This window comes from Solea senegalensis, linkage group LG11, assembly GCF_019176455.1.
Source record: "Solea senegalensis isolate Sse05_10M linkage group LG11, IFAPA_SoseM_1, whole genome shotgun sequence".
Lineage (NCBI taxonomy): Eukaryota > Metazoa > Chordata > Actinopteri > Pleuronectiformes > Soleidae > Solea > Solea senegalensis.
The window spans coordinates 7,500,208-7,516,007 of record NC_058031.1 but is presented as its reverse complement, the minus strand read 5'-3'; the positions used below and the strand labels follow the sequence as shown (position 1 = coordinate 7,516,007).

General features: G+C 39.9%; 1 protein-coding gene across 3 annotated transcripts; it reads right to left on the bottom strand.

Annotated features, from left to right (window-relative positions):
- Nucleotides 1–1,078: 1,078 nt before the first annotated feature.
- pou6f1 (POU class 6 homeobox 1) lies at nt 1,079–14,375 on the bottom strand. 3 transcript variants are annotated; one of them, XM_044038277.1, is made up of 11 exons: nt 13,999–14,375; nt 11,431–11,523; nt 10,459–10,651; nt 10,176–10,312; nt 9,223–9,448; nt 6,410–6,669; nt 6,168–6,296; nt 4,816–5,049; nt 4,538–4,673; nt 4,286–4,454; nt 1,079–2,470 (listed from the first exon to the last, which is right to left on the bottom strand). In XM_044038277.1, exons 2-11 carry the CDS (start codon nt 11,482–11,484, stop codon nt 2,122–2,124), a joined length of 1,887 nt encoding a protein of 628 aa, XP_043894212.1. In that variant the 5' UTR covers nt 11,485–11,523; nt 13,999–14,375; the 3' UTR covers nt 1,079–2,121. The 3 variants fall into 3 exon arrangements, with proteins under 3 accessions (XP_043894212.1, XP_043894211.1, XP_043894213.1); XM_044038276.1 differs by lacking the exon at nt 13,999–14,375 and adding an exon at nt 10,875–11,345 and having other exon boundaries at nt 11,431–11,498; XM_044038278.1 differs by lacking the exon at nt 13,999–14,375 and having other exon boundaries at nt 10,459–10,954; nt 11,431–11,493.
- Nucleotides 14,376–15,800: the final 1,425 nt, after the last annotated feature.

The window sequence follows — 15,800 nt, the reverse complement described above, 5'->3', positions numbered from 1 at the left end:
CTCTTCTTCGTGTAGTCATTTTTGTAATACTGGCAACGAACAATGCGGTTCATTACTGCCACCCACTGCTCAAGACCGGTAATACAACAGGTAAAGGGGCATGTTCTCCCAGTTTTTCTTTGGTAAATAACGGAATATTTTAGAGGCTTTGACTTTTAGGCCTTACAGGATACATTCACTGTGTTGGTGTGTTGTTGGTCAATATTTGGGAAAATAATAAAACTGCCACTACATTGATTGATCAAATATTTATAAATCACACAATCAAGAACATCAGGGAGTGATTTACAAAGATGAGGTTTATTTATTTTATTTGACAGGAAATGAAAAAGAAAAGCATCCAACTTTTATTTTCCCTTTTATAGTTTTCCCTACTTTGACTTTATATTCTGTGTGCTTTGCAGGGACAAAAACAACCAATAGCTTATATGTTATTTCTTTTATCCATCTCTTTCTGGGTTGTCTTCTCGTATTGAACATTCAAGTAAAAACATACATTAAAGATCTTTGTAATATTATTACATGTTTTTATGGTTTGACATACCAAGTGTCTACTGCAATGTTGGTATGCTATTATTCAAAAGGTACAATGTTCCATTGCTGTATCTTTCACAAACTCAAAGAAAATTTTCAAAGTAAATAACGTGTGTGAGGTTTTATAGTTAATCTGCAGTATTTTACATTTCAACTGAATAAAAATGACATTAAAATAGATCTTGATGTAGATGTTGGTGATTGTAGTTTTGCTAGTGATGCCACAACTTGTAAAAAACAAAAAAAATATTATTTTGCAAACTTAACTTCAAACTTGCCTTTTTTTTTACATACACCATTCATCACACTTTGACCTTCCAAGTTGTCACTAAAGTGCAAATAATTCATGAATCAACAAAGAAAACTGAAAACTGCCACAATATCGTTCCGACGCATTATAACTCCATACTGCACATGCAACGCTCTTCTAACTCATTCAGATTAAAAACATCATTAACAAAATCTTAATTTGTAGTTACAGATACTTCTTCTTTTTTAGTTAATCAATTTGATTGATATTAAGTTAAGTAAAAGTTTTTTAAAAAAAAAGTTACACAAATGTCACACACGGGCTGTCAAATCATTAAGTGAGGAGACAACATAGAACAGAGAAAACACAGCATACTCTCAGAGTACCATATAAACACGGGGGACAGAAATCATGAGAAGAGGACACAGAAAACAGAATGTGTTTTAGCTCAGTCACCAACATACACGAGAAACAAAGCAGGGCATACATTAAGTGTTTTTTTTCTTTCAATAATTATTATAATAATTTTAGCCTCTTAAATGTGAATATTTTCTGGTTTCTTTGTGCCAAACAAGACATTTGAAAACATCATTTCCAGTTTACAGACCAAACAAGTACTCTGTTAATAGAGAAAATAGTCATTAATTGTAGCCCTAAAACAAAGTATATTAGGCTAAAGTAAGTGGCCCTAAATGGCAATAGCTTGAGCCACACTTTTACTTTGAAAAGCACCTTTTGTCTGTGTAATATTAGAAATGTCCCTCTCATTTCTGATTTCACATTTTAAGCCCATCATTGTGATTATCAATATCAAAATGATGATTGTCCATAAACATTTGTCACAAAGTTATGAGTCGATAAAGAACAAAGGGATTTTTGGCGTTCATTAGAATTCTGATGAAAACTGGGATACAGATGATTTTTTCTTTTTTGTCATTACTATTTATGTTTGCAGCAGAAAGTCAAAAGCACATGATTTAAATACAAGCATAATGTCAGCCATTGTGCAAAAATGATATAAATGTAATGAAACTCAACGTTAATCAGTGCTTGTTAACTTAAAATAATTCAGAGGGGCAGCCTATAAAACCACATGTTCATCAATTTTTTCATCAACATGACCTGTTTTAATCACTGTGTATGAAAAGCAGATCATGCAGTTTGACCTAAAACACAAAAGGAACCATTTTGAGGTACTCTCCTAAGATGTTAGTCATGTATTTTCCATGATTTTCTCAGAAAATGTCATATTCTATTAGCTTTAAAAGCATTTAATTCATATTTACAACACTATCTACAGCTGTGTCATTGTATTAAATGTTCTGCTTTCCAAAAAATCAGGTGGGAACCTGGAAGACATTGATCTTGCTTGTGTTTTTCAGTGTCTGTCGTCGATTGCAGAACCATACTCGAACAACCTCTCTGTCGTAGTTCAGCTCCCTTGCGATTTCAGTAATCTCTTGACCTGTTGGCAGTGCGTTCTTCTCAAAGTACGAGTTGAGGACCTCTATTGCCTGCGGAGTAAAACTAGTGCGCCGCTTGCGTTTTTTGGACGGTTCTCCGCCTACAAACTCCATCAGATTCTGCTGACCTTTCTGATTCCAGTGCTCAGCTTCAGCCAGCCACTTCTCCAACACTGGCTTTAGCTTCTGAGCACTCTTGGGCGTTATATCCAGCTTCTCAAACCTGCAGTGCAAAGCAAAGTTATTTTTTTAGTAAGTAGGCATACATTAGGCAACATTAGTTTAAAGCTGTAGTGCTTAATGTTATAATTCTGCTTCTGTTTAGTCTGTGACACTTAATAACATTATTTCTATGACGCGTCCATCATCTGAAAGCGGGCTCTGTCAAGCAGTACTATCAGACCTGACTGAGGAAGTATCATTTAGCCTTTATACCATTTAACTGCAGAACAGCCGGTAGAACAGAACAGAAAGTATTAATTTCTTTGTGGGTGTGTCTTTACAGTTTTACTAGCTAAGTGTTGGTGTCACCGGGCGACACAAGATCTGAACAGTATGGGCTGTGAGAGAAGAATGACGTCATTAATTTCTCACAGCCCTCGTTTGGGAGTTCTTGCAGCTTGTGCTTGACATCATCTTCACCTGGGCAGAACTTTTTCTTGTGTGGTGTCTCACAACTATTGTGTGATTGGCCAGGAATGTGAAGTGGGTAATGGTTTATGTGGAAATGTTGTCATTCCCTATGAGGACTTCCCAGGAGTTCTGCACTTGTGTTTCTCGTGAAGTATGAAATGTCCTGGTCAGAACTTTGTTCTTGTTCTTGAGAAAAAGAACACGTTTTTCTGTTCTTGTAGAGTAAGTACAGGGCTTTAATTAACATTGTGGAAAGTAATTTCACAATGGTTTGAATAATACATCCTCATTTATGCTGTATTGTCACTGACAGACTGGCGATCTGTCCAGGGTGTGACCCGCCTTTCGCCCTATGTCAGCTGAGATTGGCACAGCACCCCGTGTGACCCTCATGTGGAGGATAAAGGGGTAGAAGATGGATGGATGGATAGCGGAAAGCAGAGAAACCAAACTTTGGGCCCATATACGTGTCATTACGGTAGAACCTTAGGACTGTCCACTCACAGACAAGATTCACCAGCGCGTCACACGTTTGTGATATCAGCTTTTCAGTACTGCGATTACTAAACGGTTGAATAACTGCCAGATATCGAAAGTGAACGCTATCATGGAAAAAGGGGACGAAAGAAGCACTCACTCATTTTTTTTTACAATACATCAGCCATAAAATCAAAATAAATCCAGTCAGCCTGATTATCATGATGGTCATTAGAGGGTTAAGGCCTAGCTTCAAGTTATGCACTGCAAGGAACTAAATTCTAGTCTGTTGGACCTTTGAATGACTACCACACCGGTCTACCAGAGAAGAAGAAGAAAAAGGAGCAATGCCACTTATCACACATTTTCATCACTTTACATACCAGACTTCTCTTGATAAATATCATGGAATGTGTTACCTTCTATCACAAAGTATGTAGCAGGAACTCACAATGATTCTTGACCCTTGGTGCTCACACGGCACAGATCTGTGCAGCAGGTGAACATCCTGGTGGTGTGTGTTTACAGGTAAAACAAAATGTGTTTTTTTCGTCTTGTTATGTGTCATTGAGTCAAAGCTATGATTCATTTTCAAACATTTTGAGTACTTTTTGCTCAGTTGTATTTATAAAGTTGGTGAAAATTATTATTTTTTTCATCAGATTGCCTAAGTTGTGCTGAAAAAAGGATATAAGACACTCTATATTGCACATTCTTTTAGCCTCTGTTTATACTATATGTTTAAACATAGTAATGGAAAAAAGCAGCCGGAATGCTCTGTGTTCTAAGGGTTAAAAAACTCCTCATCACACACAAAGGAGTGTGAATTGCACAGTCATACTGACTTTGAAAGTTAGGCCTCACACTCACTCCACCAAGCATGCTTGAAAGAACAGATCAGTCGCCCTGATTACAAGCAGTAATTCACCTGCAAATGGCAGACTGGCTGTAGGCCGGACCCTCCGTTGCAGTCAGAGCCTGCCCTACTTGTGTCTGCGTAAGCCCCAGAGACAGCCGACGGATCTTGAAATTCTTGGCGAACTCTCGAATTTCCTCCAGGTTAATGCCTTCCTCGCCGCTGACTACCTGCTGCGGTTCTACAAATGTGAAGAGTCTGGTTAAAAATATCCACCTACTTGCAGTGGATCTATGTTTAGATAAGAAAAGGACTTGTACGTACTGCTGACAAGCTGGCCCACTTTGGCGATGTCTCCACAGGTGATGGGCACCGTGGAGGAGAGCGTGGGGGCAGACTTCAGTACAGACGGCTGTGGAGCAATGACAACTGGAGACTGAGTGACAGTAGTTACCGCAGCCTGGGAGGGAAAAATGAAGAATATTCATAAATGTAAATGTGTAATAACACAAATGACAAATGTGATAACGGATAACAGAGTTTAAACATAGATCTTGCAGTTGTTCTGTTTCATATTTTAGGTAGTGATTTAGTTTGTTTACCTGTGTGTTAGGTTTAGCAAGTGTTAGAGGAGCAGTGGCTTTGGGCAGAACTGCAGCAGAGGTCACAGCTGTGGCAGGTCCGTTCCCTACAGTGGCAATAATCTGACCCTGAGTGTTAAGAAGCAGTTGTGGGGAGACAGTCTGGACCTGGAGACCCTGGAGGGGGAGAGTGTGAGTTGCAGCCCCTCCGGCTAGAGAGGCTGGGTTCAGCAACAGTGGGAGGGTTCCTATAACCTGTGAATGTGGTTTGAATTTTGGAGAAATACACACAAATAATTGAATGAAACATCTGTGCCAGTTTTCAGATTCAAGACATTTAACAACCTGCCATGGCAGCATGTTTAGCTCTGGTAAATAAGGCTTAATACTGACTTCAATAAACGTAGGACTAAGCGATGGAAGAGCCTTTTCTTTTTGTTTCACAGAAAGTGTGCTCCACTGACTTTGAAAGCAGTGCTGAATAGTGTCAATCAGAGGTTGGAGCCCCTTATTTCCAAAAACAGAAGCACACTATAAAAGAAATGTAATTGTTCTGAGCAATGTGATGACTTTCTGGTGTCATGAGCATGACACCAGAATCAAACCAAACAAGGCAATCAGAAATGGCAGACTTCACCCCATTTACGCAACAAGCCTCTGTCTGCCTGTATGTGCAACAGACTCTGTGGCCGACTCCAGATCAGAAGGTTGTGTGTTCAAATCCATGTCAGGGTCAAAATTCTTGGGCAACGTGTGTGTCTATCACAAATTCTAACAGGCTTCTGTTGCTCGTATTGCAGGCAAGTGCGGAAGCACAGACACACAGACAGAGCTCCGTGGGTCAGTTAAAAAGACAAATCTCAAAAAAAACATGCATTAATCCAACATTTAGCAAGGATTTCTAAAATGATGATATTCTGGTGAAAGCTGGTGATCATGAGCCAAATCACAACCCGTTTTTTGTCCAGCGACTGGGTCAGACGGAGCCTGTGCTGTGGTCATGCAGGAAGTAATCTTATTGATTAACTGATTCTAATGATTCAGTACACCGGAAGAACAACCGCTTTGCTCGTCACTAGTTTGTGCCACGTATCAAAACGACATTGCGGAATTTTCGCCCATAACTCCGCCCATGTTGAGGAGGTGTTACAGTGATGAAAAACGACCCCATTCACGTAGTCGAGCCATGCTGAGCCGTGCTACAACTGTATAGTGGCAAAGCACCAATACTAAACCCCCCTAAAAGTCACACACTGGAGGTTTAATAGATCTTCCCTTTGACTAGAACACAAAAGTAGGGAGAGCATTGGCAGCTAGAGAAATCACACACAGAAAACAGCAGTAATAGCTATTGCAGTGTGAATGGCACACACCTGTCCCTGGGCATTTGTGATGATTTGGCTGGTGATGCCGGCCATGTTGGACATGGCATTGGTGAAGATGGGAGTGGAGGCGAGGGAACTGAGGAACTGTGGCTGTGCTCCCAAAGAAGTCGCACTGATCTAAACAGAGAATGGGCAATAGATCACAGGGCAGTACAATTAAACGACTGAACCTGATGTTCACAGCACAGCAGCTGATTACACAGGAGAATCATTGCGGCATCATTTCTTACAAAGGCAGGGTTGATGGAGAGTCCCGCGGTCTGCAGTGCTGCCACAGATATGTTGGATTGAGAGACGCTGGTGGCCGCCGAGGTGGCTTGCGCTGCAGCCATCTGAGCTGCAGTGACCTGGGCGTTGGTGACCTGTGTTGGCTGAGACGTCACCTGCTGCACGGCGGCCTGGACCTGCTGCATGGAGGCGGCTTGAGGCTGAAACATTGTCTGTGCATTTGTCTGCAGCTGGGGCTGGACAGAGTTCAAGACTGTCGCAGCTGAAAGCAAAGGAAAAGATCTTTATTGTCATTACACAACAAAATTACAAGGTCGGATGGACTGAGCACACGTTTGGATGGTGAGAGGAAACAGTCCCAAACTGGGAATCAAGCCTAGCACCTTCTTGCTGTGAGGCAACAGTGCTAACCATTAATCCACCGTGCCAAATGAAGGTATGATTATTTGTTGACATTAGGGTTGCCAACCGTTCTATAAAATAAGGATTTGTTCCATATTTAAAAGATATGTACTGAACAGATAAGGAACACACTTTGTTGCATATTTTTTTTTAATCATCAACTCAGTGCAAAACCATGACAGAAAAAATGACAGATTAGTCCACTAATGAAGAGTGCACGGTTTGTATTAGGGAAATAAAACCCTCCTGCTGTCAGGCCCTCTCCATCTGTCTGTAATTAACTATATTACTATAACAGAAAATGGGCTCTTTTAATTTGTTGTTCAATTCGCTGTGGGTCGTGTGCATTGTAGCAACGGAGACGCAGCAAGATCGGGAATATACTGCTGCTCAGGTGAAAAAAGACTGCGTAAAAAGTTATTACATCGACTTTAAACTCATATTTGGTTGACAACTGCATCTTTTACTCTACTGTGAAAGTGTGCAGTGTGTGGAGTTGATGTAGCCTATGCAAAGTGCAATGTGTAGTATGTGTAGTAGTAGTAAGAGTATAACTGAAGAGCGATTTGTTGTGATTTCAGTTCCTTATTTTATTTTCCTATCAGGAGCTTGGCAACCCTTGTTAACATGCTGGCATTTGGAATTAGTAGTAAGGACAAATATTCCGGAAGCTTATGTCAAAAATCTTACTGACCCTTTTGATTTCATGACGGCGCTTCAATGAAAGAATGCAGAAATGTAGTTTTTATTGTCACTGCATTCCAAATAAAAAAACAAAGGGCATTTTTCAAGTTTAAAGCACAGGTAACTGTGACAATATTATTGCTGCCTCAATTCACTTTGACAGGTTGCAATAGTGTAAATAATGAAATTAAAGATGGCTGAGCTCAATTCAACATTCTCAGTTTCAAGGTGCTTGCAGTCCATGTGCTTCTGACGCACATGGACTGAACCACCTCAGCCATCATTAATGTGATCTAACGCCTGCGCTTTTCCTACTAAAACATGTCGGATGGCTGCTGTGCAATAAGCCCCTTTCATCGGGACAGCAACAGTAAACCAACATGCACCCTGAGGCTAAGTACACACACACACACACAGCTAGGTATCTGGAAAAAACACATTTCATTTAATGTGTTTTTACCTTTCCTCCACACAAAAACTCCTTTTTAGATCACTGACGAAGGAATAACTCTGAAAACTCTGGGCCAAAGTGGAGATTCGGGAAACCCTACTTTTGTGTTTGCGTGTGTACAGAAGAAAACAAGTCACCTGAATCATTCATTGTTGTTTTTTCCAGTCTGCAAAGGCTTTACTTGGCCAGTGGAGATACAGGTACCCCAGGGTTAAAACAACAGGTTTAAATTCTCCTTTGTCCCTAACTCGCACTCCAGTCTCGACTGAACTGTGACTTTAAACAGAAGAGCTTGTTCTTTTTTTTTATTCTATTTATTCCTTTTATCCTTAAGGATGTTTTGTGATACGTTGTGATGTTGTGTTGTTCTACTGCAAATCAATTTCACTGCAAAACAATAAAGATCTTAACTGAGTTGAACTGACCTGATTCTGATTGGCTAGCATGGCCATGGCGTGTACGATGATATTATTCAAAGCACAGGGAGGAGAATATTTGTTTCTATAAATACCAGGCTCTGCGTGTGTACATGGCCTAAAACTGAGCTGCCATTAATTTGAATATTTACACCCGTGCTTATCCTACTGTGATCTGCCATGAAAAAGGCCCAATGACCAACCTGCTAATGTTACCATCTGTAGAGCCAAAGTGCAAGCACAGTTATTTTTAATGACATCAAGAGAAAATGATGTGTGTGTTGTGATTCTGTGGCGCAACAATGCCAATTATACAGCAGGATTAAGTGTCAAGGAGTCAGATAACAATTCAGTCAGCTATGATCAGTGTTTTAATGTAACAAAGTACAAATATTAGTTACTGTACTTACGTACAAAATTCACGTATCTGTATTTCTAGCAGCTTGTACTTTGACTTCACTACATTTCCTCTAAATTTCTTTGTTACTCGTTACGACCAAATAAAATCAGAAGAAGAAGAAGACTTGGTAACAGTCTGTATTTACTGTATATAGAGCTTCTCTAGTCTTGATGAACTGCTTTACACTTCAGTTTTCACATTCACACGCTCCAAAGTGTCAAGTGTCTTTCTCAAGGAAATATATCCCTCAAGGATATATTTTGACTTCTAAAATACAGTAAATGTCATAAACTTTAAGACTTTTACACAAGTAATATTATATAAAAGTGACTTCAACGTCTACCAAAGTCATTTTCTGGTAAGCTATGTGTACTCAAGTATCCCTTTGAGCTACAAGACTGGCTATGATACAGCCAAATTACAATCTTTTAGCACACATGCATGGACATTTTGGTATTTTACCTTGAAGGCCAGCAAACGGCAGCTTGAGGAGGTTTCCAGCCGCGTTAGCTGCGGCAAGCCCAGGGAGAGTAGCCACATTTGTGGTAGGGAGAGTGAGAACAGCCAGGCTGCCTTGGCCACCGATGGAGCCGGCCATACTCAGGGGGATGAGCAGGGGCTGGCCCAGCGAGCCTGTCTGTGCCATCATACCAGTCATCAATGTGGCCAGACTCTCCTGCGTCAACACCTAACAACATATTGGAAATTATTTCTGTGACAGAGATATGTGATGTTTTTGAAAGGGTACTTTCAGTATGAGGTATCCAGCTATACAGTATATCTTCACTGCCTTTGGACCGAAATAACTTTTCATTCTCTGCTGCACTACTCCTTTTTTTTAATCTTTTTTAACAACATAAATTTAGCAGCACTGAAATTGAATTTCTTCCAATTGCTGGAAATTTTATGGCAACAATTTCTGCAGCCTCAGGTTGTGTTGAAACGTTTAGGATCAAATTTGTTCCATTTCTCATATCCACATTGCACAAGAGACATCTGCTTCAGTCAGTAACAGGGAGTAAATCACCTGCAGCCTGTGGGTGGCACAGTGACAGTAATTCATGTCTCAAATGAGTATAAGACAAGAAATTGCAAACAGGGTGAAATGCATACAGCCTGTTTTGCCTCAGCACTTTATAGTTTAGACATTTTCTACACTTTTAAAGGGGGAAAAAAACTTTTTTAATATTGGATTGGATTGGATTGATTTGGATTGGTGCATTTGTGATTCACTTGTGAAATAACACACACAAGGAAAGGATAAAACAGCCAGATGTTTCATACAGCAGAGATAAGTAAGTCGACAGAAATCAAATTGCCCAAAATGGCCCATTACCGACCAATGTAATGGCAAGACACTCATTATTTTTAGATATTTTAATGCACAAAACCCAAAACTCCATGGTTCACCATACCTGTGGACAGCCTTGTACAGTGATGGGCATGGCAGCCTGAGGCTGTGACAGGGCCACACTGATGGGAACAGCAGGAGTCAATGTTTGGACAGTGGGGGCTGGAGCCTCGACAGACACCACCTGCTGCTCACCCAGCACTGCAGGAGAACAGCCAAGGGTAGGTTCTTACTGACATTTTAGTGGGTTTCACAGCTGCCACTGGCATTTCAGTACAACTGTGTCATGTACACATGAAGAATAAGTCATCTTTTATCCTTTGCCATCTGGCAAGGCCATGATTTACCTATTCCCCCAGTGCTCTGGGGCACAATGGGGCCATCCTGGGTGCTGCTGCTGCCCTCAGGTTGATCTGCGGCCTGTGCCACTCCCTCCTCAGCTTTGCCTTCACTCTTCCCGTCGGTCACTGAAGACGGCAGAGACGCATCGACCTCTACCTCTAGCACACGAATAGTCTCATGGCCAGACATCACAATGACCTATGTGGTGATAATGGATTGAAGCAAATGCAAAATTAGGTGTCGGTATAGGTCCAACACCTGAAAGAACATGAAAAACTTGCCATCTCACTATATGTTTTTGAACTAAACAGTGGTTTAATGATATGCAATAATGAGAGGCTTAGAGGAGAGGCAGCGAGACAACCTGGGCTGGAGGACAAACGCAGAGAGACAATGCAGGAAGAGAGAGGAGGATGCATACCTGGTTGTCTTTGGCAGGGAATTTCAAAGTGCAGGATTTAAATGGCTGAAAAAAGACTTCTGCTGTCAGACAGTGAATGGCTAAGGAGAACAGAGAAGCCAAGCACATATTAGGAACCAATGACCAAAAAAAACACACACACACACACACACAGACACATACACACAAAAAGACAGAAAAACACAAATGAAAAGAGCTTGAGTACACTCAAACAATGACGTAAGCATCAGCCAACAAGCGTATCAAGCAATGCTCTTTAGAGAGAGAGAGAAAAACAATTAATTATTAAGCACGGCTGTTAAACGACTGGTACACCTCACAGGCATAAGGGCGGCATGTTATTATTAGGCAATACAACAAAAAAGGTGGTTCCTGATCTCAGTGAACTGTGCACATGGAGGTTATATCATTCCATTGTGATATGGTATGTTGACACATGGAGGGTGACAGGAGCAAACAGCAGCAAAGAACCTGAAGACGACATGGAGTTACAAAAGGTTTGGCTCTGAGGGAGGGCCTTCTTTTTTTTTCTCTTCTCAGACAGGTGAGTTTTTACCTGCTCATTCACAGTAAGCGGGGCATCTTTGGCAGGGAGACCCTGGGAGTTCATGGCTCTCTGCACCACCACAGTCACTGTCTTCCCGGCATCCTGAGCAAACAGGCAGCACAAACACAAGCATCAAATGCAGCAAATTCAGGACTTGGATATGTGGGGGGACCACAAAACCTTCAAGGCAAACAAATCTATTAATTTGAAACTCCACTATCGCATTTATCTCAACCCTTCATTTAATGGAACGCTCTCATGCTATTTTAACTTCAACAGTAAAAACCACAGGAGCAGTTTTTATTCACACAATATACTGCTGACCTAATTCTAAATTATTTGGATGACACTGCCCTTAAATGGTCTAGTTAACCAAGGCAATGATCCAGACCACAACAGAGAAACTTTTTCATTAGCTTGTTGGGAAGACCAAAAAATTAATTGCTTCATTTCAGATTTCAGAAAAAAGGATGAGGATGTCTCCCCAGTAATTATTTAGGGTCCGCCGAAATTGTGCAGTCTGAAAAAGTATTTGGACAATAAGTTAAGTAGGAATAAAAAGAACAGTGTCGCTGTGTTCAAAAGTTGCTCACGAAAGATTATTCTTCCTGAGGATACAGAAAAGGACAGGGTTTCAAACTCAAATGAAAAAAAGGCCAACTTTATGGGAAAAAAGTATCAACATTTATAATGATATTTCACATCATTTCAAAATAAAAGTGATTGTTTTGATATGGAATGATAAATAGTTCACAATATAAACATATTTATGATGCAAAATTAATCTATTAATGTACAAAAACAGACAGAAATAACTCATGAGGGCCGTGAGTTTGAGACCGCCTTGACAAGTTTTTCAAAACAGTGGCCTCACCCCTCACTCACAGTGGAAAAGAGAATCAAAGCCAAAATAAAATAATTCTAATGGACTTTTAATGGACACAGATGCTCATTTAGTGAGTGACTTGTGCTTCAGTGTTCTCAGGAATAACTCATAGTCTTTTATTCCAGAAGCAGTCGTATTCTTTAACACACACTTTTATCTTTACAGCTGATATTTATGTCCTAAAATAGCTTTTTAACGTGTTCTTTTACAGTACGCAATACTGTTTATACGTTTGTATTGCCATATAACGTCCTTCAAGTGCAACATAAAAAGGGTCATTGAGTATCCATATAATGTTTATATGCACTGTACAAATGCAACTCGAGATACAACATAATTAATTTAATATTTCTACTTCAGACTTCTAAAAATGTTTCTCTCTCACTCACTCATCATCGTCTGCCGCTTTATCCTCCACATGCATGAGGGTCGTGGTGCCAAACTCAGCTGACATAGGGGCCAAAGACAGGGTATATAAATAGTCTATTTATTATTATATATAACATTGTTCTCTCTTAATGCCTTACATAATCGATTGTATTGAAGTTTTGGGGGTAACACCTATAAAAATCAAACAAAACCTATTTTTATTTAGTAAAATAAAGGCTATGAAAATGATCACTTATTCTACTTATAATGAACCAAGTAGTGCATTATTCCCGAACCTGTGCACAATACAAAATGTATGACTTTGTGGACCTGTGCACTTTGAACATGTGAAAAATGTATGTTTAAAATAAAATAATACAGAATCTGTTCACAGGGCCATCACAGAGACAAACAACCATTCACTCTCACAGTCAAAGTTATCCCCAAATCTGCACGTTTTTGGACTGAGGGTGGAAAGCGGGGAGAACACAAGGAGATCCTTGTTTTCCGACCGGGTCACGAACCTGTGTCTTTTTGCTGCAAAGGCAAGAGTGCTAACCACTACACCAACCACGTGGCCCCTGAATTTATTATCTCCACTTTTATCTAAAATATTGACTTTTTATGTACAATACAGGTTTGTTTGGAGAAGAACAGTTTCAATATTTGTTATTGGAATGAAAATAATGTAAGCTATTTATTTCGTGTGTGTGTGTGTGACCCTACTGTCAACACTTCATTTGCAAATGTTGACTTACAATGCAGTGATTTTTTTTTAATTTATAATTCATGGCTATTTCTGTCATTGCAGGACCAGACTATTTGGAGGGGGCCTATAAACAGGCCACCGTGTGTTACACTTGGGCTGCAGAGACAATGTGGGGGTGAAAACAGGCTGACGATCACGAACATTCACAGATTTAACCCCGCGATCGGCAGAATCACATGGAAGTTGACGCGTTTCGCTTGCTGCAGTGTCCCGTCAGGACTGAAAAGATCTGTCAAAACTTCAGCGGCTGTTGGTGATGGTCTCCCCACCCCCAACATCATCATCCTGCCCAATAAAAGTCTCGCCGCCTCGGCCACTTTTGAGGACAAGCACGAACCACCGAGCACAGGCGACGGAAACCACCCCCGACCCGCGCCTGGAGACCGAATATTATATATTTCCCTCTCTTTATCATAAATATATAAATTATGCTAATTACGAACATTGCATATTAACCAAAACTCATTTCCTCTCGCCATTTCGTTCGCTGCCGCCGCTGTGCGTAAAGCGCAGATCTACACACCAAAGTGTGCGGTCATTATGTTCAACTTACCGCGTGTGTGCAGCTTATTTTCTGTAATCCCCCGCTCTTATAAAAGGTCCTTGTCACAGTTTGTTTCAGTCACACATAATTAAAAATTCATCTCAGCTCCCAGACAGGCGCTGTGACTGCACACAAAAGAGGTATTTGCATTGATAAGGAGGGGTTGCCAATGTTAGGCTGAGCTCTCCTCTTAATATTTAATGACGATGCCCTCTCCGCAACAGTTCGGGTCCTCGAGAATCCTCCGCGGGGTCTCACGAAATCCCATTTGAGCCGCAAAGTCGCGCAAAATTGCCTCAAAATTGGCCTTTTTGGTACTACGTCATGAACATAATTTATGCAAGAAAAAAAGCTTGCATTGAAAAATGTCTGCCTCGACTTCAGAGGTGCCATGGTTCTCTTAAAGGGGACGTGTCCGAATAAAAGCTGGGCAGTGAACCGCTGACACACACACACACACACACAGGAATAAAAACATGAGACACTGTTCTGTCACTGCAAATGTTTCATTTTAATTTTTTCTCCTGTTGGCGTCCATCACTTACTACCAGTGTTGTCATATGACGATGTACAAATACTCCATTACTGTAGGTAAGTACAAAATGCATGTATCTGTGCTTTGTTATTTGTATTTCTAGCAACTTTTACTCCACTACATTTGCTCTAACTGTCTTTGTTACTCGTTACTACCAAATAAAATCAGGAGACGAAGAGTTGATAATGGTCTGTATTTATATAGAGCTTTTCTAGTCTTGATGAACTGCTTTATATTACAGTTTTGTCATTCACACATCTTTCATAGCCATTCACACTCTACAACATGGGGTTAAGAGTCTTGCTTAAGGACAAACATAGACTAGCAGAGCCAGGAATTGAACCAACAACCTTCCAGTTGCAAGACAACTCATCCTACCACTGAGCTACCATTCATTAATCCTCACTTTCTTGACACTTTTACTTCCAAAACTGAAGTATCGTTAACATCAGGAAATGACTTTTGATACTTGAGAACAGTCAATGCCATATACTTTAAGACTTTTACTTAGTACTTACTTTAACATTACTTAGTAATATTATAAAAAAAAGTGACATCAACTTCTACCAAACTCATTTTCGTTTATACTTATACAAGAGCAGTTACTACAGCATACAATATAGAGTTACATAGAATATACATGTGGTATAATAATATATAGATTAAACTAAATGTATTATTTTCTCAAACAGCCAAGTTAAAAACCAATGCTAAATTGACAATAAGTTCACTTGAAAAATCACATTAAAACAAGTAATTGCAGAGGGAATTAAATGTTCTGGGTTTTAAAAAAAACCCACAAATAACAAGAAACAGCTGCACAGAGGAATTCAAATCAACTACTTCAATTTTCAAACTTGAAAATCATGAACAACTTTGACTATTAAGAGATTTATGAAGAATAATATTTTGTTTGGGGATAAATGTTTTTTTCTTGTCTTGATTCTAAGGGTTTTGTTTTATAAACCATGAAATACTTAGGGTAGGCAGAATAAACTTGAGCTTCAGTGTACAGCTTTTCAGTTGATTTCCTTATGTGCAGAATGCTGCTGTTTAATTCATCCGATTGTGTTTAATATGTAACAAGACACATGTAATCTGCATTTATTTGTGTGACCGAAATAAACTAACTAACTGACATTTTAAAAAAAACACATCTTATTATGTTACTATGGAGAGTGCAATATTTTTCTCTTTGTATGTTGAATAAAAGGAGTCTATTCATTGATCACTCTAGGCTGCACTTCCTTCTGCTCCAGCGCAGATGTCTGGCTCT

What these genes read in the sequence shown, in the direction of transcription:
- pou6f1 (XM_044038276.1), bottom strand. Translation starts at nt 10,982, where the DNA reads ATGTGCTTGGCTTCTCTGTTCTCCTTAGCCATTCACTGTCTGACAGCA. An exon ending in CTGTACAAGGCTGTCCACAG is followed by an intron (nt 9,449 to 10,175) that starts GTATGGTGAACC and finishes ATATGTTGTTAG; the next exon opens with GTGTTGACGCAGGAGAGTCT. An exon ending in TTGCTAAACCTAACACACAG is followed by an intron (nt 4,674 to 4,815) that starts GTAAACAAACTA and finishes TTTCCCTCCCAG; the next exon opens with GCTGCGGTAACTACTGTCAC.